We start from the raw sequence: 23,724 nt of genomic DNA on the forward strand, positions 1-23,724 counted from the left end.
GAAAAATGCATTATGGTGTAGATGAGAGTTTGGGATGGTTTAAAGTGATTCGTTGGCAGCATTAACGCTTCATCAGGGGAAAAGACGTTTTCTTACCTTCCCATAGTCGGTGGTGAGGACCAAGGAGGAATCATCACAAGAGCTGACGGTGGAGGGGAGGAGCTGTTCTTTGTGTCTCAGCCAGACTCGGGCCCCCTGCAACACAATAGACAGAAAAACATCATTAGCATCTGGACACAGGACTCATATTGGACTCATCGGTTGGAGGAAGTACTGGATGTTTTGCACTACGATCACATTGTAGGAACAAGTTCAACGCAGATTAAAGATAATATTCCGAGCCATTTAGGTGTGATATGAACATGCCAGGTGAGAAATAGCTGCTCAGTCAGAACAGACAGCGGAGATTACGTCTTTTGGTTTTTCTTCCTCCACTGTCTTTTTCCCCATTTTTCTCAGCGTTGCTCATGACTCTCTGCCACATAGCTACTCCCTCACCACACCAAACTGGCACAGTTATCCTCTTATTAAACAGTCATTGCTCTTTAGTAGAGAGAAGCTGTTTGCCAGGGCTGCATGCAGAGGGTGTGTCTGAGACTGAAATTACCACTCAGAGTCACACACACTCTGTAAAACTGTCAAAAGGGCTTTCAGTCTTTGGTTGTGAGGGTTACTTTACTCCATAAAATAGAAGTATATGAAGAAATGAACATTTGCCTCTTTAGCAAATCAATCAATTCAGATGTTTGTATGACCATCATCCTTTCTTCTTTTTGTATATTTCAATCACGTAAACCACAACACGCTTCTCGCCACCGTCCCAGATCAGATCCTGGTTCCAGACGGACATTATCACCAGCACTAGCGGCCTGTGTTTGTGTATCCATGAGAAGTCACTGACCTTCCCAGACATGTTTGTTAGCAGCTCAGTAACCAGCAGCAATAACAGGAATCTGAGCTGATTGCTCAGACTCACTGTCATTTCCTTACAGTACATTTATAGAACCGGCTGCGTTTTAATGACTGTAGTGGCGGAGAGTAAACGCCTGTGTGCGGTCTAAACTGTAAATGTTTGAGGATGACTAAGTCCGCATATGTTACAGTCAAAAACAATAAATGTGGCCTTTGGTTAAACAATATCAATTAATGTAAAACATCTGATGGTGAACATATGACGGGTCTGAAAAGTGAAGCCAATGCAGAGGTGCCTTAAACTTGCATTCTCTCTAATAGCCAGCAGGGGGCGACTCCTCTGGTTGCAAAAAGAAGTCTGCTTATTTAAAAGTCTATGAGAAAATGATACTTCTCACTTGATTTATTACCTCAGCAAACATTGTAAACATGAGTTTATGGTTTTAATCGCTAGTTTCAAGTCTTCTTCAATACAGCATGATGTTCATTTAGTAAATTATGGTCCCATTTAGAGTCAAGTAGACCATAAAGCAGGGGATGCTTTAGGGCGTGGCTACCTTGTGATTGACAGGTCGCTACCACGGCGTTGTTTGCTCTGGGAGTTATCTATGTTTTTGTCTTTAACAACTTTAACCATTTCACAGTGTGTTTTCAGTTCATGAAAGTTCATTATAACCTTTTTGGTTGCCTAAAAATGTCTTATTCAGCGTTCAGTTGTACTTAGCTCCACCCTCTCACTTCTGGTTGCAAAAAAACAAGATGGAAATGCCAAAAATGCCGAATTGAGGCTTCCAAACGGCAGTCCACAAATCAATGGGTGATGTCTTTGACTACGTCCACGAAATACACTTATTCGCTTGCTTACGGAGAGATAAATGAGAAGTTCGATACCACTCATTATTGGAAACAGGGGGAAACAGTTAGCCTGGCTGTTCTATTTTGAAGGTAACAAAATTTACTAGCTTCTCTTAAGATCATCAATCTTCTTCTCACTTCTAGGGCTGCAACTAACGATTATTTTCATTTTCAATTAATCTGTTGATTATTTTCTCGATTAATCGATTAGTTGTTTGGTCTATAAAATGTCAGAAAATGGTGAAAAATGTCGTTCAGTGTTTACCAAAGCCCGAGATGACGTCTTCAAATGTCTTGTTTTGTCCACAACTCAAAGATATTCAGTTTACTGTCATACATATTCACATTTAAAAAGCTGGAATCAGAGAATTTTGACTTTTTTTTTCTTAAAAAAATGACTCAAACCGATTAATCTATTATCAAAATAGTTGCCGATTAATTTAATAGTTGACAACTAATGGATTAATTGTTGAAAGCTCAAAACACTTCATATCTGGTTTGTTTAAACTGTCAAAAACTGATGTGCAACAATGACAATTTATAGTTCTACAAGGAGTTATTATGAGAGGGATCCTCTCTTTTCATTTTCTGCAAGAAAGTGAGAAAGCTTATTTCCCAGAATGTCAATCTTTTCCTTTAAGAAGCCGGTTTGTATTTCCTCAGTTTATGGTCTCAACTAAATAACACAAATTGAACGTTTTGGTTTTCAGTGTAAGATTTATAGGATGTGCACTTTGAAGAAATTCAGCCTTTGAGTCACCCTCTCTCGTAAGAAGCCTCTTTGACAAACCAAACACCATTAATCATCACCATCGGTGAAGTGGCCGGAGAAAACACACAGCAAAAGGGAATTGTGTGTCCAACAGAGCATAAAACTGGAGAGATCAATATGCATGGATTCCACTAGGAAACCTTATACAAGGTCACCACTTCCAGACATCAATCCTCATTAACTATTAACAACAGGCTGCCACGTGTGCACACTCGCTCTCATTGCTGGAACACAGATGTGTTTGCCACCAGGGTCAGAGCAAAGATCGAGATGCTTTTGTTTAATGGTGAAATGCAATCTGCTTGTAATGATGCTCAATCAGAGTGACAAAGAGGAAACTGGTTCAATAAAGAATTACTCAATTAAATTAACTTCAGAGTGATGATTATTCTCTATTCTTTTCTTTATTTTGTGATTCCCTTTTTGGACAAAGGGTCACTCGGTCCAACCAGTCGGTCTGCAAACCTACTTCCATCATCAAGGATTTTTTTCCTTCCACTCGGCTAATGGAGCGCAGCTAAATGTAGCTCTCTCAAACCGCAGGGGGAGAGCGGGGAGTGGGATAAAGGGGGTCGTGTAAAATTAGGAAGAGGCTGAGAGGAGGGGGAGGCGGCGAGAGGGGGAAGAGGAAAGGGTGCAGGCACCTGATAATGTCCCGCCTCCCATTGTCTGGAAAAAGAGGCAGGCAAACAGAAACATCAGGACACAAATACAACAAAGGTATTCTCCAACACGTTAACTCATTTAATGTAAGACGATTGGTGACTTCCACACCAGCGTGCGGCTGTGTCCGCCTGGTACCAGGCTGGCATGCATGCCTGTTCAGGGAAAAGCTGCTTCACGTGAGTCTGCTGAGGTCCAGTGAGGAGATTAATGGTGTTTACTCTATAGATTTTAAGAAGATCAGTTGCTGTTATGTAACTGGAAATCACAGGGACTTGAAATCAGCAGAATAGAGCTGGTACTCGTGGTCTTATAGAGGCTGTTTGTACTCATAACTGCAACAGTGGAGCTGACAAAGTAAAGAAACATGCAGGGATTAGGTTATAACTAGGGCTGTCAAACAATTAAAATATTTAATTGCAATTAATCGCATGATTGTCCATAGTTAATCGTGATTAATCGCACATTTTGTATCTGTTCAAAATGTACCTTAAACAGAGATTTGTCAAGTATTTAATACTCCTATCAACATGGGAGTGGGAAAATATGCTTGCTTTATGAAAATGTTGTATATATTTATTATTGGAAATCATTTAACAACACAAAATAATGACAGATATTGTCCAGAAACCCTCACATGTGCTGCATTTAGCATAAAAAATATGCTGAAATCATAACAGGCAAACTGCAGCCCAACAGGCAACAACAGCTGTCAGTGTGTCAGTGTGCTGACTTGACTATGACTTGCCCCAAATTGCATGTGATTATCATAAAGTGGGCATGTTTGTAAAGGGGAGACTCGTGGGTACCCATAGAACTAATTTTCATTCACATATCTAGAGGTCAAAGGTCAGTGGACCCCTTTGAAAATGGCCATGCCTCACAAAAATTTAGCGTAAGTCTGGAGCGTTATCTAGCCTCCTTCGCGACAAGCTAGAATGACATGGATGGTACCAATGGATTCCTTCGTTTTTTTCTAGTTGCATATGATGCCAGTAACTTCACTCCATCTTTAAAAACAAGCCCACTACAACCTCAGAAAGATCGAATAGAGACCAGGCCCAACAACGGCCCGCTAAAATTGCAAGTTAAAACTGATTTGCATTATCAAGTTAACTTTGACAGGCCTAGTTAAAACAAAAAGTACATTATATGAGATGTTAAACAGCAGGAAAGCCATGACATGGAAAGCAGTGATGGCTCATGATGCTGTGTGTTGTTTCTACACCACATTGCGGTATTCCTTAGATTTCAGTGACGCAAGTATAAAAGACAATTTTCCAGGACGTGAATGTTTCAGTTGCTGAGTCAGAGTCTCAGAGGTTTTAAGAGAAGCCCAGTAACGGTTTTATGGATAAAGACAGATAAAACTCTCCGCACAGTATGCTCATTGCACAAAGTTCAGGAATTAAGAGACCCAATAATTCACATAATACCTGGTTAATTAAATGAGTCAACACTATATGGTAGACCGAAAGTCAGCATCAAGCTGGCTCATTAAGATGCCAATTCTGGCTTGGCTTGCTGCAGCAGCGTCTGTGCAGAGCGACTCGCCCTCTGGAGATCTGCCCACCAGGCACTATAATCTAAACAGCCACATCAGTAGAAGCCTAACAAACCAAAAGCTGTATTAGTTTCATTTTGCACATGTCTCAGATTCTACCAATCATTTGTAGCTCACATTTCTTTTTTTGTCACTTCAGTTTTCATTCATTTTAACATTTGTTCATGTTGTTCTATATACAAAACTACAGATTGTATTTCAGTCATTTATACATTCAAGCATAATGATTCAGCGATATTAAAGAATAGAGACAAAAACATCATCATCAATAACATTGAAAGGCAGTAAATTAAGAATAACTCCAGAACCCCAATGTTGTCTAATATCCATTACCCTCGTCACTCTTAGATGTTGCACCCTTAATTTATGCAAGAAAATTATCCTAAATTTCACTCGTTTTGCATTTTTAGCTCACATTTATAAGATTTTAAATCTTGAAAATGTGCTCCGCTGCCACAAGCCGTCGCAGAATGAGGAAGCATTCATCGCTTCGTCTTAGTAAAAGTCACCAGAAAGGTCATGCTATGTCAGGAGTCAGCAATACAGACCATTAGCTGTGTGTAACATGTGTGACATCTAGGTCTGCCTTCAATAAACACATCTGGATGACTGTCAGCCCATAAAATGTAAGTTGGTAGAAGAAGTGGTTCTCCGGTGACTGCAGGGCTCAAGACAGCCAACGCCAGATGTGTGTTTGTCCATTTGTTTGTGTCTTTGTATGTGAGCGTGTGTGTGTCTAAAGCGTCTGAAGCAGGAGGGTATAAAGTAGAGATGAATTGTCTCAGCAACAGATGGTCTCAACAAAACTCCTCCCCCATGTCCCCTCCATCCTCAGGAGCTCCGTCACTAAGTCAGCACAAAGGCAACCACCTCTGACTGAGAGCTCAGAAGTTAACCAGGCGGAAATATGCCAAACAAAGGACAGCTGGGACGCAAAAGGGATGCGTTGGGTATCAGCTCCTGTTAAGTCCCCTAAACTTGAATCACCTACGGCAGCACAACTACAACCATTCTGACTTGAAACAGTAGTTGAAAAGCAGAGCGTTAATCTTATAATGAAACACTGGGTTTGATTATCAGTTTAACCTCCACTACCGTGCTTCTGGTATCCAGATGTTTTAACAGCTCCATTAAAACTGCTGCCATGACATTTCCAGCTCAGGCTAATTTCAAATTCTTAATGCTGCATGCTGCTGAGGCTGACAATAGGAACCCGACCCACCAAAAACAGGCCCCACGTTGACGTCCCATCATGCTCTCTGACACAGAACCCTCTCGGGCTTGAATGATGTGATCCCAGAGTTGGAGGCTTGAGTTTCCGCAGCTTGTATAATGACATCCAGCTCAGAGATTTGCTAATGAACGCGCCTTAAATATTTAAGGGCATACACAGTACAAGGTGCCACGGCTCTTTCTACTGCTGTCTGGCATAGCATCAGCACCGGCGGTATCGGGTGATCGTATCAGACAGAACAAACAAAAGCTAATTAACTCATCCTGCCTTGGACACGGTTGAACAGTTAAGTTATGATAAGCCAATTTCTTGGATCATAGTTTGGTTTCAAGAGGCAGCGGGTGAACGCCTGCCCAGCGGACAGCAGCGCTGCGGGTTTGGGCCGACTGTTGGCCAGGACTGATGCCAGTACATCCAGCTGTACTCCTGACAAGCATCTCATTTGTTGTGCTAAGATAAACGTAACACCGTAACGTATCCACCATTAACATATTCGTCCAAAAGAAACTCTAGCTGCTGCTGCTGCTTTCACTTGTCCCGCTCACATTTCTTTGCCTTCGTGTGTTCATTCATGATTACGTGTTTGTCCGAGATCGGAATAAACTCAATGTTCTCAATGCATCTCATTTAGAAGCAGATGTTTAAAAACACATCTGTTTTTTATATATAGGACCATGGTCCAGCATGCCATTTGCACCTCAAATACCAGGACGTAACAGCATTATCATAACAATAAAGAGGCATGAGGCCGAGTCACTAACCCTTTGTGACCTCACTAGGACAGATGTGCAGTCCAGAACACTGGCTGGATGGGTGGCAGGGCTCAACAATAAGGATTGCCTGCTTGTCCGGGGCAAGTAAAATGCCACTGCGGGGTAGTAAATCTAGCAACTGGTAGTGAGTGGGAGTGGTAAAAAAGAATTAAACTAGGGTTGTCAAAGTTAACACGATAATAACGCATTAACGCAAATTTGTAATTCATTTCTTTAACGCATTAACGCTATTCGGTCTTTCGGATGTTGTTGCGGGCTCAGTTACATGCAGTTTGGGGCAAGTCATAGTCAAGTCAGCACACTGACAGCTGTTGTTGTCTGTTGGGCTTCAGTTTGACATGTTATGATTTGAGCATATTTTTTATGCTAAATGCAGTACCTGTGAGGGTTTCTGGACAATATTTGTCATTGTTTTGAGTTGTTAATTGATTTCCAATAATGAATATATACATACATTTGCATAAAGCAGCATATTTGCCCACTCCCATGTTGATAAGAGTATTAAATACTTGACAAATCTCCCTTTAAGGTACATTTTGAACAGATGAAAAATGTGCGATTAAACGTGAATAATCGTGATTAACTATGGACAATCATGCGATTAATTGCGATTCAATATTTTTGATCGACAGCCCTAAATTAAACACATTGTTTCCGGAGCTGATAATGGAAGTAGCTAAGCAGCGAGAGTTGCACATGTGCAGTACAGATCGGGCACCCGTGAGAAAATGGTGGCGGAGTTTAGTTGGGTGGTGTTAAAGGACGTGGGCAAAACTCCAGATTAATTTATTTAAATAAAAATTAAACATGACAATTAACTTTAGTCTTTGTTGTTATTTGATAACAACTAATAAATAAATTTGTATTGGGGCAAGTAACATTGACCTCAATGTTCAATGTTAATGGTTGTTATTCACTTGCCTGGTCAGGCAAGTGGGTCAGAGATCTACTTGCACGACCAGGCAAATGAATAAAAACCATTAACATTGAGCCCTGGATGACCTGCGTTTAAAAGGTCAAACAGCATATTGACTCTTGCATGTTGCCAGCGTGTCTTTTGTAGGTAAAATTGTTGAAACATTTTGCAGAAATTAGGCTTTTTAATATGGTTGTAATGGATATATGCAAACATTGATAAAGCCACAGGAATGCATGTAGCCAGAAGAAACAACAACAGGTAACAATGCAGGAGTTTATTGCTTTGTCCACCAAAAGGGAGAACAGCCAAATTCAGGGATTGTAATCAAATCTCCTGAATGCTGAGTGAGTGGAATGAGGAGAAATCCGCCAAGTAGCTGGCGAGATTAAAGAAATGGGCCGACTGCAGCTGGGAGGGTGAATCTGGGCAAAGGTCCGTCTGGGTCTTTGGCCACAAGCTCTCCAGTGGGGCAAAAGCTGGACGCCTTACATGTTATGTGCATATACAGGTCAGGGGTTTCTGAGTGACTCGCTAAAGGTTCAAAGAATATGTACATCAATTTGATAACACAAAGACACGTTGTAAACCTGTTCAAATTTCTATCCAATCAAATTCACAGACATCCCACCCTCTTTTGACACAAAATGATTACTTGCCAATCAGCTGTCAATTAAACGAGTTACGTCGCTTTCAAGATTCGTTACATTAGTGACGCTGTAACATTAGACAACGTTAGCAGACTAGGAAACGCACACAAGATTTGACAATGACCGCAGAAAAGAGCCAGGCCAATACAAGGCAACAAATACACTATTTTCATGAGGAATGAAAAGGAGCTGAAAACAACGCTTAAAAGACGTCAGTCTCTGTTTACCAAATTGAAAAAGAAGGCCAACGCAGCAACAGAGGCTTTGTTTAAAGGCGCACTATGGCGGGATTTTAATAGAGGCGATGACAGTGCGGTGGCTGAAACGTTATAGGAACATAAAAGTAAGACAGAAATGATGTCTGTTACTGGCGATCTAAAACTTGGTGCTATGAGTAGCTCTTGGGACTCTTTCATTTTGACAAATTAGCTCTCAGAGGAAAAAAGGTTTGAGAGTCTTGATATATATTTTTCTACTGTTCTTGTGAGCAGCTCCTCCGGGGCAATCAGGGGTTAAGTGTCGGTCTCAAGAGCTCTTCAGTCGCGGTTATTGAGGAAAATTTCTTGCACCAATTTTCCAAGGCATTCAGTCATGCAGCCCTCTGGCAACACGCTAGCTTCTGTAATCATCAGGCAACTGCCATCAGGCTCCTCACGTTGTATTACTGACTGGTATAAAATGAATTAAGAATAACTAACAATGATTTAATACAAGTGTGCTTCTGCGTGCCCCCTTTTGTATTTTCTTGTTTCTTTGTTTCGTCTGCCTGCTGGTGCCCGCCGCCAGCATGAGGTGAGGGCGTGGAAGGGCAGGGTGAGTGTGACCGAGGGGAGAAATCAGATGATTAAAGGCAACCTTCAGCATCTGTGCTGGAAGACGTATGAATTAATGATGGAGGGAGCAGCTGATCAGAAATTAGCTAATGGAGGAGGAGGAGTCCCCCAGGGGGAACGGGGCTTCCCCCGGTCTGTGGCGGAGGGGGAGTAAGAGGAAAAAAAGGGTGCAGTTCATCATTGTTCTCGAGCTGCCTGAACCCCCCGCTGAGGAAGCTATAAACACACTTGAAGCAGGATGGCCCGGAGGCAGCCGCCTCACCAGTTAACCCGCGCCTCATCTGCATATTCATAGCCTGTTTTTGTTAAAGCAGAGGATGATGAAGTTATGAATGCAACTGTGTCACTGGGTTAATGGGAATCAAACACATGCAACGCAGCAGCAATTTGCTGTCATCGCTGTCTTTTAAGCTATTTTCATTAACATACTAAATGGAATCACAACAGCAAGTCAAGCAAAAATGTTCAGGTTTATGCGTCTACACGGTAATGTGTGTGTGTGTGTGTGTGTGTCCGGGGGTTAAAAAGCACCTCCCCCCTGTCATCGTCTGATGTAGCTAATCTCCATGTTGCTAATCAGTATATTGAAGAGAATTTGCATAACAAATGATGTCTTCAGGAGCACATAAAGAAGAGACGCACTTGACACAAACTCCGCGCACACTATCCTGCGTTACATCCTCATCCTGTGTGCACATATTTTCCTTCTTATAGAGTGATCAGTTTTAGTTTGATACTGTGCTCGGGGTCATGATACTTTTTCTGACATAATGGGTTCCAGGATGGGACGAAGAGGCAACACATGATGTGATTATTACTGCATGTTTGATTGGATTGTCAGCTAAGCTTCATGACTTAACCTGGCCATCCTCCTCCTGTCTGTCCTTTATATATCTAACCTACTCTGTACTCGTCTGTGGACTGTTATGGGGTCACACAGCAGGAATCCCAGAGATATTTCAGGAATGCTGCAGTCAGGACTGTCAGAGTCTGTTTGACTGTGTGAGTCATCTGGGCCAGTGGGGTAGTGGTTGTTAAGGTTGGGGGAGGTTCATCGCTAGATGACCTGGCTCCTGTTACATTGCCTTTGACCTTCTCTCGTACCTCACACTGACCCAGATTGAGCATTATGGCTCATGGGGACCCTCCTCTCTTACACGGTTTATAATATTTGGACATGTGTTGCTGATAGGGGTGGGAGGAAAAAATCAATACAGCATAGTATCGGCATATTTTGCGTGCATCAATACACTGACGTCAATTATTGATGTTTTATTATATAAACTATTAACCTCTTAATCCGACCGCTATTCTGTCTTTCAGAGGTTGTATCGGGCTCAGTCTTAAAACTAGAGTAAGGTATCTGGAGAGTAGTTACTGGTATCACATGAAACTAAGAAAACCTAAGGAATCCATTGATACCAACCATGTTATACTAGCATGTCGGGAAGGAGGCTGAATAACGCTCTAAAGTTACACTACATTTTGGTGAGGAAAAACTGGATTTTCTCTGTTTAATATAATTGTACATTGAATACCTTGATTACGTGAATGTATTCTGGACTTTTGTCATCATTTTACTATTTTGTAGACTGGTAACAACACATTTACACACACACATACACACACAGAACTAAAAGACGATTAGTCAGTCGGTTTACTGATAGACAGAATATTAATCACCAGCTATTTTTAATAATCAATTAAGTTAAGGAAAATGTCAAACATACTCTGATTCAAGCTTCTCAGATGTAAGGATTTGCTTCTTTTCTTATCTTATGTGATCGTAAACTGAATAGCTTTGGGTTTTGGACTGCTGGTCGAACAAAACAAGCAATCTGAAGATGTTTTGTTCGCAAATTTTATCCAAAATGCAGTATTTTTTGTCATTTTATAAATGATGAATTCATTACTCAAGAGCCGGCAGCTTAATCGATGATGAAAATAATGCACCGCCTTCCAATACTGTCACAGCAGTCTCCACCAACTGCACAAGCACATACATCACATTGAAAGCTCTCGTCGTTTATATGGATCATTTATAACGGTGAGGAGGAATGGAGCGTTGGTGGTCAGGATAATGTAAATGTGCCCATGTATGTATGTATGTATGTATGAGGTTGTGCAGCATTTAAAAGTTCAAGTGTTCCACTTCGGACCAGGAATGGATGAGCAAAGACTAAGAAAAGCTGCTACCTTTTCTCTCTTGCTGAGGAATGTGGAGAGTATATTTCTATATTCCGTCTGAGGATGAGGATGTGAAGGAAGGTTGGGTTCAAGCGGGAGAAATAAACATATAGAGTCTTGAAAACATAGAACATTTCTCCACATGCAAGTCTCAGTATCTCAGCGTACGATCCTACAAACAACCGGAGGCCAAACCACACACACTCTAATAAAACAGACGGGGAGTGGATGGGAAAGCTAACAGGTCATGACTGTGGATTGTGCCATGCTGTGTTGTTTGCTTCTTTAAGGTGCCAGTTAGACTCTTCGGGCCATGGCAGCGTGGGATGTGTACTCAGGCCCGACGGGGTGTTCCTACTGCAATTAGTCCTGAAATTACAACTGTAGCAGTAACCTCATCACGAGGGAGTCAACAATTTTTACAGTTTTTAAAAATGTTTTTTACCTTAGGCTGTTTTCCCCTGTGGTTGTTGAAATGTGTTTAACTTATAGGAAAAAGTAACATACAGGCGAGTGTGTGGAGACCAACTCCATCCCGTAATAGGCTGCCTCTGTGCGCAGTAATCACAGGGGGCTAAAAAAGGAAAGTCAACATCTGGCCTGGGAGCAGTAATCACAGGTTGGCTGTTATTAAGCTGGCAGACGAGACCTCTGAACTGAGAGGATTTAAGCTGCACTCATTACCGGCTCACTGTGTCTGTCAGGTGGGGCGGCCAAGGTGAAGGCCAACACACATTTACTGTGTGACGGGTAAGCAGCGATAAACTTTAATTTTCTTTGCGTAAGAATCCTGCTGCGCAAATACACTGCACGCTAATCTGGTAGAAAAAAAAATGATTGTAGTGTTTGAGGAGTGGCGGGATTTGATCTGGTTTAGAGTTCAGATCCATCTGCTGTATGGAGACTTTACTGAAAATCTTATTGAGACAGAACTGCATACTAAACACAGTGGCCACACAGATAACATGAGCAGCCTATAATATATGCAGGGCTCAACAATAAGGATTGCCTGCTTGCCCGAGAAAAGTAAAATGCCACTTCAGGCTAGCAAATCTAGCAACTCACTTGCCCGATTGGGCTAGTGGTAAAAAAAAGAATTGAACGCATAATTTTTCCAGAGCTGATGATGGAGGTAGCTAAGGAGTGAGGCACCTCGCTTCCTTCTTATCTCTGAGAGTTGCACATGTCCAACAAAGAACGTACAGTATATTGTCAAGAACTGAAAGTCAATTATTTGTTCCATGGCAACATCAGCGTCCAGTAGCAAAGCTACGTTTACGCCATTTTGGACTGAAAGCGACTACCGGACACCAGTAAAACGTCCGTCTAAAAGGAGCTGTACAAAAGTAAAACAATGATATTTCTAATCTATTGCCATTAGTTTTATTTTGAAATTAATTCCAATAAACTTGAAACTGAATTCAGTTGCTCCGAAACTGTATTTGATCCTCACTGAAAATTAAACTCTCTGTATACTTCCACATTCAGTTCTCACAATTCAAATTCAGTTTACTGAGACACATATCTGGCCGTCGAGGAAGAGTAATCGAGAACTCTGGCCCGTGTAGCCTACGGTTTGATAGTTTGTTTATTGATTAAATCCTGAATCCAGAGTGGCAGAAAGGAAGGTCCATCTCCACGAAATATGACAGCTACAGTAGCTTGGTAAATAGCGATGTGAGGCACTGAATTTGATGAATTTATAGTTAATTCGACCACAAATAAGACAAGAATTAGCGAGCTAAAGCACCCCGCGGTCCCTCTGTCTACCTCAAACTGCTCCCTCCTCTCAAACAGGTGTTTTTCTGAACTCCCTTGAAGAAATATGCCACTTGTATTCTTCCATGTCCCTGTTGTCCTCACACTGAACAGTGAGTGCATCACAACATGAGTTGCTTTTACAAGTCCAGACGTAACTCTGCATGACTGTACTATGATTCCTTAATTTCATTGTAAATCCACAGATATAGCAGACAATGGTTGAGGATGTTCTCTTTCGTCATAGCCTTGTTGAGATGGCAGACAGTGAGTGATTCACCCCGAGTTCCCCAAGGTGATTTATATGTCAGCGAAATGACACACCCGGGACAGCCCTGATAGGACACACACAGGGAGGGCAGGAAGGATGGGTGTTGGAGGATAGTCACTAGTATGTTTTTATGAACTGTGTCTTGTGAGCTTGTAATGTGACGTTTTTCTGTTGAAGAGAGACTGGAGGGAGAGAAGCTAATGCGGTTTGCAAACCAGAATCAAGACTGGATGTCAGTGAGGGTCAGCTGCACAGTTTTTTCCAGCTTTCTGGCCAAGAGTTAGATGAGAAGATTGAAACACTCTTATGTTAAAGGAGAGTGGTATCAATCTTCTCATCTAACTTTTGGCAAGAAATCACATAAGAGTGCTTCCCAAAAATGTCAAATTATTGCTTCAAGGTCACTGGTTCCTGGATGGACAAGCAGACAAGACAACCAGAGACTCCATGAGAAAAAGCTGTCACTTCACACAGCAACTGTTTGTCCATCATCATGAGCTCATAGACAGGAAGACGAGCTGCATTATTTGCGATGTGTGAACAAACCGTGGCGTGGAAAGATGTTTCTTTTCCTTTTATCACCACAAATACACAGCCGGCTTTGTCTGAAAAGCTTGGTGATGTAGCAGGTTAAAGCTAAAGTCAACAGCATGGTGTCAGCAGGAGGTTATCACAGCACTGATCTCTACTGATGGACAGGGGTCAGGTTGCTGATAGAGACAATGCAAACACAAGCTAGCCAGGTGAAAAATGCTATTATCAGACAGCTGAGTCTCGTTTCAATGTAGAAAACTATTTGTGATGTTAAAGTGGAAAAATCCAAATTCAACAAATTCCAAAATTTTCATTATGAGCGGGTGGTTTCCAAACCTAAAACCGCCTCCGGGCATCTGTGTCATTATGAGAACAGATTATCCATGTTATTTGGTGTGTGTGGTCAGACGATGCCTGTTGGTAATTAGTCCCAGCGCTCTTGTGACAGATTAAACCACCTCCAGACTGAACCAAAGCTGCAGGAGTTCTGCTGACACACACATAAACCATGGCCTTAATAATACCTCCCTCTGTAATAATACCTCCCTCCGTTATAATACCTCCCTCTGTTTGTTCTTAAACAACCAGCGCTGTTCATTCACCACTTCAAGACAGCATTCAAAGCACACAATAACCACTTCAACTTTAATTACAAGCTAAGACAGAAAGGAATGCAGGGTCCATTAGTAATTTTTGTACCTTTCCTTCCGTCCTTACATCCTAACTTTACTTCCTTCCTTACTGCATCATGTGAAGCGCGATGATCTCAGATATTCTCAGATATTCTCAGCTCTCTAAAGTGGCAGCTGGAGGAAGTGACAACTGTGTAGAAAAGACCCTGGGTAGAAAAAATAGTCCACCCTCCGGAGCCTTTCTCACATTACCCGTTTCAACGCAGAATGCTTACCGAGCATGGCGACCCACGGCTCCGGCTTCAAAGAACCAGACATAAACAGCACACAGGGCTGCGAGGGACGTTTCAGGATGGGGTGAATGTATCCCTCTGTGTGTGTGTGCGTGTGATGGTGTGAAACCTAAAGCCCTGTCACCACAGCTCTACAATGCAAGGGATGACAGGCCTGGCGGTGACCGGGAATTTCAGGGGTCAGGGCCGGGAATCTGTGATTCCCTCTGTCAGAGGATCTTTAGGAGAGAGGAATCTGGTGTGTAATGCAGGGAAGGAGTTAGCGGGTGTGGAAAGGTCCTCATGTGGCTTTACAGTGTGCAGCAGCTGCTGCTATAAAGGAACTGATTTCCCAGTTTAGAAATGCACATAGCTGGGATTCGACTTCGTCAACAGGATGCTTCAGAAAGACATAAAGTGATTCTATGTTTAAACACACATATAAAAAGCCACACATGAATATGTTGCAGGGATTTCCTGACTTTTTCAAAGTCTACGATGACCAAACCCAGCAGAAGTTAGAAGACACTGACTATATCTCCATCACAGTCCAGGTATTTGTGTGTGTTTCGTGAGTCGTATCCGTGCAGAGGACGGATTGGGCGTGGAGTCGAGGCGGCGTCGCTGAGGGTTTTACGGTGTGTCAGCTCCTGAGAGAGAAAGCCACGCTGATGGACAGGATGGGCTTTCAGGATAAACCTCCGAGCACACACACCCTTGTACCTGCCACTCCTCTTACTCTGCTGCTGCAGCTGCTATCTTTAACCCCCCTCACCACCTTCACCATCGCCAACAGTGACGTGCAAGGGAAAGCTGACTCTAGATTAGAAGTAGACATCTGATAAACACCGATCAGCGTTCATTTCAATTAACCTGATCTGTCGCTCCTCAGATCAAGTAGCAGATTTATACACGCAAAGTCTTAAAAAAGACGATCATATCATTCACGTGTTGACATCTACAACATGTTAGCTGTCAGAGTCGGACTGATTGATCCACTGGATGCACACGCCGGAGATTTATCCTGCTGCACTTGTTTTCACTGAGTCGAGTTTAATCCATCGTCTTACTTCACTTCCAAAATTCCTGCTTAATTAAATCCACACTGAGGAGTTCAGGAAGCTGGTTTCCTTCCATGACCCGAATGTCATTTAAAGAACCAGGACAGGACATTCATTCATTCATTTCCACGCAGTTTTTTCATAAAATAGTGAAACAATCATCACAAATAGCCTTGTTTCACTGCTTTTTTCTACAGTTTCTGTCCATTAATGATAGATATACTGTAGGTAGAGTTTGCTTTAGACTTCATGTTAGTTGAATTGCCTTTAACAGTCATCCCCAGACAAAAAAACACTGGTACATTTTGACCAAATTACACATTACAAATGTGTCCTTCCCAAATAAATTCCAGTCACAAGACACATGAAAGCACTTTTGGTTATATCACAGGATGAAAAGCAATATACTACATAACCACACACCACCACACAACAATGCTCTCTGCTGATCTGAGCTGATCTGAGCTGAGCTGATATGATAACCTTCCTCTGGACAGCAGATCACTCTAATAAAATAAGATTATGACCCAAAATCCAGCTCACCTCAATCTGTTCGCTACGCAGCTGGTGTATGCAGCAGAATACTGAAAACTACAGTGTGTAAGGGTTTTTGAAGGTTGATGCTTTTAGACTGAAGTCACCACAGATGGTATTTTGTAGAGAAATATTACTCAGTCTGACCACTTTCTTGCCAAAAAATGGCAAGAATTCAGTCATTTCCCCATCACTGTGATGTGGAAACAAACTAGTTTCTTCAATTTATAAAAAGTGAATATAGTAAATGCAACTTTTCCAAGGTTCTACACAAGATATGGCCAAATTTTTCTATCACAATATAGGTCGTATCATATCTCCATAACGATATATATCATGATATAGCATGTTTTCTGATAATCTTGGCTTGAATTAAATACTTGACAAAAGAAAAGTACTGAGTGAAGAAAGGAGGTTAAACATGCTTCAACCGCTTCAACAAGGAATAGTAGGCATTGAAAAGTACTAAGTATTTTTTCATTTAATTAAGAACGTTAGTGCCAAATAAAAATTACTGTTTCAAGTCAAATTATAGAGAAAAAAATGAATAAAAATTTCAATATATTCACCGTTTGTGTTTTTATTCCCATTCAACTGAGTGGTAATGTAAAGTGTGATGTAAAAACTAAAACTGCAATCTTGAAATGATATTCCATTAAAATATTTCACCTCAGATTTTCGGTGAAAGTGGAGTTAGTGTGTGCTTGTTATTATCAATTTAAATGAAGTATTACCATATCTCAATATATGATTTCATCAAGATACGATTCAATTGAAAGACGATAAATTGTCATATTGAATTATCGCCCAGACCTAGTTTTACAAAGCTTTGGTCAAATCTCTGAATCTCTGTCATGTCAAAGGATGAATGACCTCAGTTAGTCTGATATTATTATTATAATAATATATCAGTGTAAAGCTAGGTCAGTTTGAAGTTATGGAGCAGTACCAGGAGTCACCTCTGAAACACTGAGTCACAACACAGCTCATCACTGGAGGGTCAAGTACTGCTGATACTGTTGGTAGAGATACAGGAGGTGTGAGGAGGAGACTCACATCACTGACACTGTCTATCTCTCTTTCTGTGACTGTGAGTGTGAGTGCCCTCCTCTGAGTCAGAGGAGTATGACAAAGCAGACCTATAGCCAGTCTATACACAGACTCTATGTGAGTGTCTGTCTGGGCTGGTCTGCAGATGACACATCCAACCTTACACTCAGCTTTTTACAGCCAAGTTGCCATAAAGTAAAACTACCAAAGAGGAAAAAAGAGAATGGAGAATTGCAGAGAGATGCTGTCACATACATTTTGAGGTTATGTGGGCAGAGATTTGTAAAGTCATGCACAGCAATAGTGTCCTTTAAATATAGCTGAGGCTTGCTGTGGTATTACAGTTCCCATTACAGCTGCATCCTGTAGAGCAGCCTGGTGCTAACCAGTGCTTTAGTCTGGCATGTTTCAATGTGTGAGAAAAGCATCACACACAAACAGCAGTCTGAGTGTTAAAAAGTGGTGTTTTTTTGGTGATAAGTTAGCAAACACTTCATAGAGATAAGCTGAAACTGGAGCAGCCAGACTCAGCAGTAAAAAACAAAACAAAGAGCGTCCCAGAAATAATTCAGGAGAGAGAGAAAGTAGCAAGTAAATAACAATGTTGCAATGTTTCTGTGTGGATAAAAGTAATGTTTTAACTTACCTCCACAAAGAAAGTATCCATTTTGACCAAGTGGGTGAACCTCTCGTCCCTTTGTAGTCTGAGTTCAGGGTACCAGGGTGGAGGAGGAGGAGGAGGAGGAGAGGAAGCTGGACTCCCAAATGATTTCCATCCGATAATACAATAAAGAAAAGTTCTTCTTCTTTTCGTCCCCTCAGTCAAGAGTCATTTTGCAGTCCTGTAGTCTTCTTTACACTTGAGAGTTTCCTTCTGCTTCTCCTCGGGTTTGCTGAGTGTCCCGTGAAGCCTGCTGTGTTTCTGCTGTCTGGTGGTTTCAATGAAGCCGGCACATTATGCAGAGAGGAGGAGCCTGCAGGGTCACAGCACCTCCCTCCAGTAACACACCCTCTCTCTCTCTCTCTCTCTCTCTCTCTCTCTCTCTCTCTCTCTCTCTCTCTCTCTCTGGGTCCAGCCCTACAAAGGCTCTGATGCTTTTAAAGGATGTGCACATTTCCCCTCAACACACACACACGTTTAGTCTTTAGGGAATATTCAAGACAGGAATATGTGTACAAAGGGGAGGAATTGTGCCAAATACCAGGTCAGTTTCTGCAGCAATTCACTCCCAGTTAGTTATCCAAGCAGCCTGCTGTATGTAGGATGTGCTAGACTTAGACCATGAGCCATGAGGGGTTGGTCGTGCCAATTTGGAGGGACCATATCTCATATATAGTGATTCTTTTTTTTTATTTGTTTATTTATTTATTTTTATTTTATTTATTTTTTTCTTTCTTTAATTTATTTTTCTCTCCATTTTTGTTTTATCCATATTTTATTTTGTTTTATTTTGTTATGAGGAAAAGGAAGAAAAAGAGAAAAATGAAAAAATAATAATATATATATATATATATAGCCAGCCTCCCCCACCCCTCTCAAGCGCACACACACTGTACACAGTCACATGATATTGACCTTTGCCCAGTTATGTCGGCTTTTTTTTTTTTTTTTAAGTTTTCTTTATTTTATTTTTTTATCTATTTATTTTTCATTTATTTATTTATTTTATCCGGCTTTTTTTTTCTCATTTTGTTTTATCCATATTTCATTTTATTTTATTTTGTTTCTTTAAAGGTCTGTGTCCCTAGTGTTGGAAATGCATGATAGCATTGCAGCTTTCTATGTGCTATCACTCCTTTTTACATCCCTCCATCATTAAACATTTTCTTTGCCATTTTACATAAACATACAATATAAAAGAGGGTAACCAGCACAGAATATCATGAAGTCATATATAATTGTAAAGCTTATAGACTATAATATATCCATCAGTCACATTGTCATGACACTGGGGTCAAGATAATTTGACCTTTGACCTCTAATGCTGCAATGGGGCAAATTCTGAATGCCACTGCAAATGCACTTATAACTAGCTTCATAATGATGTGATGTGCCAATGGGTAGTTCCAGCATGAAGAGCAGAAAAAGAGCTTTAAAATGATATATTAAATGAATAACAAAAATAACATTTCTTATCAGAATCAACGTATCTGATAGAACGTTCAGAACTTTGCATTGGATACTGTTATTGGGGTATATAGTTGTGAATGGACTTTATCAGCAGCAGAAACACAAAATAATACATAACTGTGGATTAGAAGAATCATTATTTTGACTTCCTCCTTTGGGAAAAATAAACTGAAGGAAGAGGAAGAGGCAGATCTGCAGGGGGAGCGGGTCGGCTTTGTTTTAGTCAAAGATTGTTTAAGTGATGTGGGTCTCAGTGTGATTTGTTTTTTTTGTTCATGACACTAGGAGGCTAAATACAGGCATTTTGTGATGAAGGCTTAAAGTTTTAGGAGACTGGTCCAAGTGGTGAGACACTGGCTGGGGTATTGTATCCAAATGTGTCTCTAGAGCCCGACTAGGCCTATATCAAATTGTCAAGTGCTGAAAGGTGGCATTAAAGCTGCAGTAGGTAGAATTAGAGCAAATGTGATTAAAAAAGTTATTTTTATAAAACGGTCACTATATCCTGACAGTAGTGCATGAGACATGTACCTCTGTGTCCTCCAGTGTCCTCCGGTGTCCTCCGGTGCTCCTAATGGCCGGAGGAAAACAACCAATCAGAGCCGAGCTGGAGTCTGCCGTTTTTGAGCAGCTGTCAATCACTCGCGAACTCCGGTCAAACGGTCAAACTGGGCAGCGCTGATCAAATATGAATCAACACTCTGTTACTGTATTGCCTATTTTCAGAAACATCTTGTAGTGTACTGTTTAGCTGTAAAATGAGAAAGTTTGTGACCCGGCAGTCATGTTGAGATCAGTTGAGAAAATACCAAGCACCGCCCACCAGCCGGAGCACAGCCAATAGGAATACTCTCTCTGAAATTACCTGTGACTGGCCAAAGTCTCCCGTCAAGGGCTAGATTTTTAAAGCCAGAAAACAGAGCCAAGAGGAGGTGCAGAAAAAGAGTTTTCTCTCGGAGCACTTGAATTACAATATGCTGAAAGGTTATTATGGATTTTTTTTGTCCAATGATGCCAAAAATATACTGCTCACTGCAGGTTTAATTGTGCCTATATAGCCCGAGTAGCCCTATATCAAATTGTCAAGTACTGAAAGGGGACATTAAATGCTGGATTTGTACTTATTTTTCAAAAATAACAATCATTCTCAGTAGTTAGATCACTCCCACATCCTTGCTAACACAGTATATTTGTTTTGTACAGGTGTTACACAGAAATCTGTGACCACAGAGGAGCCAGCAACATGAGGTCACCATTTCTGACGGCTATCATCAGAAAATGAGACCCAGCTGTACCTATGTTTTGGTTATAATTTAGAGTTTTGTGAATTTATCTTTAAAGTACAAATATTTAAATAATTTATGTTTTTTAACAATTAGCTTTGTGTGTTTTCGTTTAGTGCTTCATTGATTACACACGTACAGAGGGGTCACATTTTCTGATGGCAACCGTCAGAAATGGTGACCTCATGTGTTGCTGGTTCTCTGTGGTCACAGATTTCAGTGTAACACCTATTATACAAATTGATTAGTTAGTGAGAAGACTAGTCTACCTTTTAGGTATTTTGTTGTTCATGGGATTTCATTATGGTGTGTAAAGTCATACATTTTGACAACATTGAAGAACCAACAGAGAGATAGGGAGCTCAGACTCTGATATCAAAACTCACCCAGAAATCCAGCTCATTATGGTGTGTAAAGTCATACATTTTGACAACATTGAAGAACCAACAGAGAGATAGGGAGCTCAGACTCTGATATCAAAACTCACCCAGAAATCCAGCTGCCTGAGGCTAAATATAAACATTTTAATCACATAATAACGGATGTTTTCTTTAGAACGTGCTAAATTCTGTGTTTACTCCAGTGAGAGTATTTGCAAACAATCGCCTCGGGGCGGGAAATTAATTATTACCGTACTGTTTCCCCGCGGTCACCAGATGGATTCTTACTGGTTGTCTTTTAAGCTTTACAATCAATTCAGAGAGGAAAACACAAGCGTTTTAATCTGTGACCTTGTGCCAGTAAAGATCAGCCAGCCTCTCATGACCTTTGGATAACACTGGATAGACGGACACAATTTAATCTATGTGCAATAGAGATTGTTGTGCCAGTCTGTTATGTAATCAGAGTTGACTGTGTGGCAGCTAATAAAGGGACATGGCAGAACTCAGTCTCTGAAATTCATTTGTTTAGAGCTCCCAGCGATGGCTCCTAGAGGCTTTGTTTCATGTTGTTCTCCCATCTGAGTATTATTTTTAAGCAGAAATGGCAAAATAGTGATTTTTATTATTGTTTGAAAGCAAACTCATCTTCTTCTCTTCTTCTTTTAACCTTTGTTGGACATCTCAGGATTTTGGTTTTGGTGGTGTCAAGGTAAATCTAGTGATGTAGTTTTGTGTATGTATTAACAATAGTTAGTAGGTTAACAATACCCTGCAGTATAAAGTAACTTATATAGACAAAAGGACAACCCCTAAATCTTGCAAATGCTCTTCGATTTATCCTTGAATTATTGATGTGAAGGTGAACTCAAGGTATTTTTGAAATGCTTGCCTTTACACTCACATATTGAATCAAATGTAATGATTTAAGGCATAGACCTGCATATTGATATGCCGTCCTAGCTCCTTTTTACAGTGTTTAATCCTATAAGGACTTAGTGTGTTTTTACGGTACGAGATTGGACAAGTTTAATGTAGTGAGTCAGTAGTTTCCTGATAATGACGTTAAGAACAGCTTTAATATGAACAACCCGATCATTGTTTGTGCTCCCGTAAGGACTTTAAGAGAATAATACTTGAACAATCCTTTTTGCCAATGAGACCTTTTCACTGTGGCAGTACTGAACAGACTATTTTCTCACTCACTGCAAGTTTTACTTGTTTCTGGATACATATTCATTTTTAAAAACCATGCCATTCCCTGACCATGATTGTAAAACAGATATAGTAACATCATATATCAGATATGGACATATCGGTAATGCAACAAAGGGGCATTTACAGCATACAGTATTTGACACATGTAAAAAGTATGATTGACAGTTCTCTGCTGATTAAAAAAATAATGGATCATGTGCATATGCAGTCTATTTAATAGAGTTTATAAATGAAGTAAATGTATTATCAGTTGCAGTGCTAGTATACCTTTTAAAATGCCAGGGGTTCTGTGGCTGGACCAACAGGTAGGTGAAAAGGTAAGTATTCTATTACAGGGGTTTTTGATATTGCAGGCTGGCGTTGGCGTTGGTGAGGGAAAAGGAGGGATGTGAGCTGACTGGCGGGCTGGGTGAGCTGAAGTGGCCGGTAGGTTTTTTCAAAGAATGGCAACGATCCGGTGGAGACTGGCCGCTGGAGGAGGGGGTTTATGAAGTGAAGAGGCGCTTGCTTGATTGGTGGGCAGGTGTGATGATTGTGAGGAGACTGGCAGGAGCGTTGAATGCAGATTATGTCCAGGTGAGTAGCGAAAAAGAGAGAGGATGCTGAGAGAAACAAGCAAACAGACCAAAACACACCAAGAACATGCTAAAAGGCAGAAAACAACCCTTCCACCAGGCAGGCAGGTGTCACGAGCGAGTTGTTCTGAACTCCAACATAGACCACAGTTTAGCATCAAAGCATGTACTTGGAGGAAGTTTTATGATTTGTATTAGGGAGTGTATCTTGATGACAGGATAAACTTTGTGCAGGAACAGTCCACATCATGTGTCAGGTGATTTGACCTTAATCGTAAAATCAGGGATGAGTGAATGCCAGCTCTGACCAGGAGTAGCCAAGGTGGCATGCTGAGGATATTCAGCATTCCACTGACATTATCCCACTGACCTCACCCATTACACATTTACCAAAACCAAACAATAGTGAAAGAGCTGCTCTTTGAGTGAGTCACTAATTTGACCCATCGATGTGAAACTGTGGCAGACAGAGAGTAGATTTAGAGCCAGGCTTTCTTACCTGAGAGGACAATGAGAACAAGAACAAAACATCCATTTGGTCAGGAAGATCCCGAGAGGGACCGGGGGAAGGGTCATTAGACCTGCTGTTCTTGACTCCTGCTATACGGTCTCAACCGGTCAACATATGCTGGTTTGGTCCTTTGAGGAGAACAACCGTGCAGGTGC

General features: G+C 41.1%; 1 protein-coding gene across 1 annotated transcript in view; it reads right to left on the reverse strand.

The window, feature by feature from the left end:
- The window catches only part of myo10l3 (myosin X, like 3), a 65,006-nt gene extending 46,592 nt beyond the window's left edge, over positions 1 to 18,414 (reverse strand). The window contains exons 1-2 of the mRNA XM_074659484.1: positions 18,118 to 18,414; positions 97 to 195 (exon numbers count right to left, since the gene is read on the reverse strand). Of these exons, the coding sequence (XP_074515585.1) occupies positions 97 to 195; positions 18,118 to 18,138 (120 nt within the window). The 5' untranslated portion in view covers positions 18,139 to 18,414. The remainder of the gene's footprint in view (positions 1 to 96; positions 196 to 18,117) is intronic.
- Between the last annotated feature and the right edge of the window lie 5,310 nt (positions 18,415 to 23,724).

This window comes from Sebastes fasciatus, chromosome 14, assembly GCF_043250625.1.
Source record: "Sebastes fasciatus isolate fSebFas1 chromosome 14, fSebFas1.pri, whole genome shotgun sequence".
Lineage (NCBI taxonomy): Eukaryota > Metazoa > Chordata > Actinopteri > Perciformes > Sebastidae > Sebastes > Sebastes fasciatus.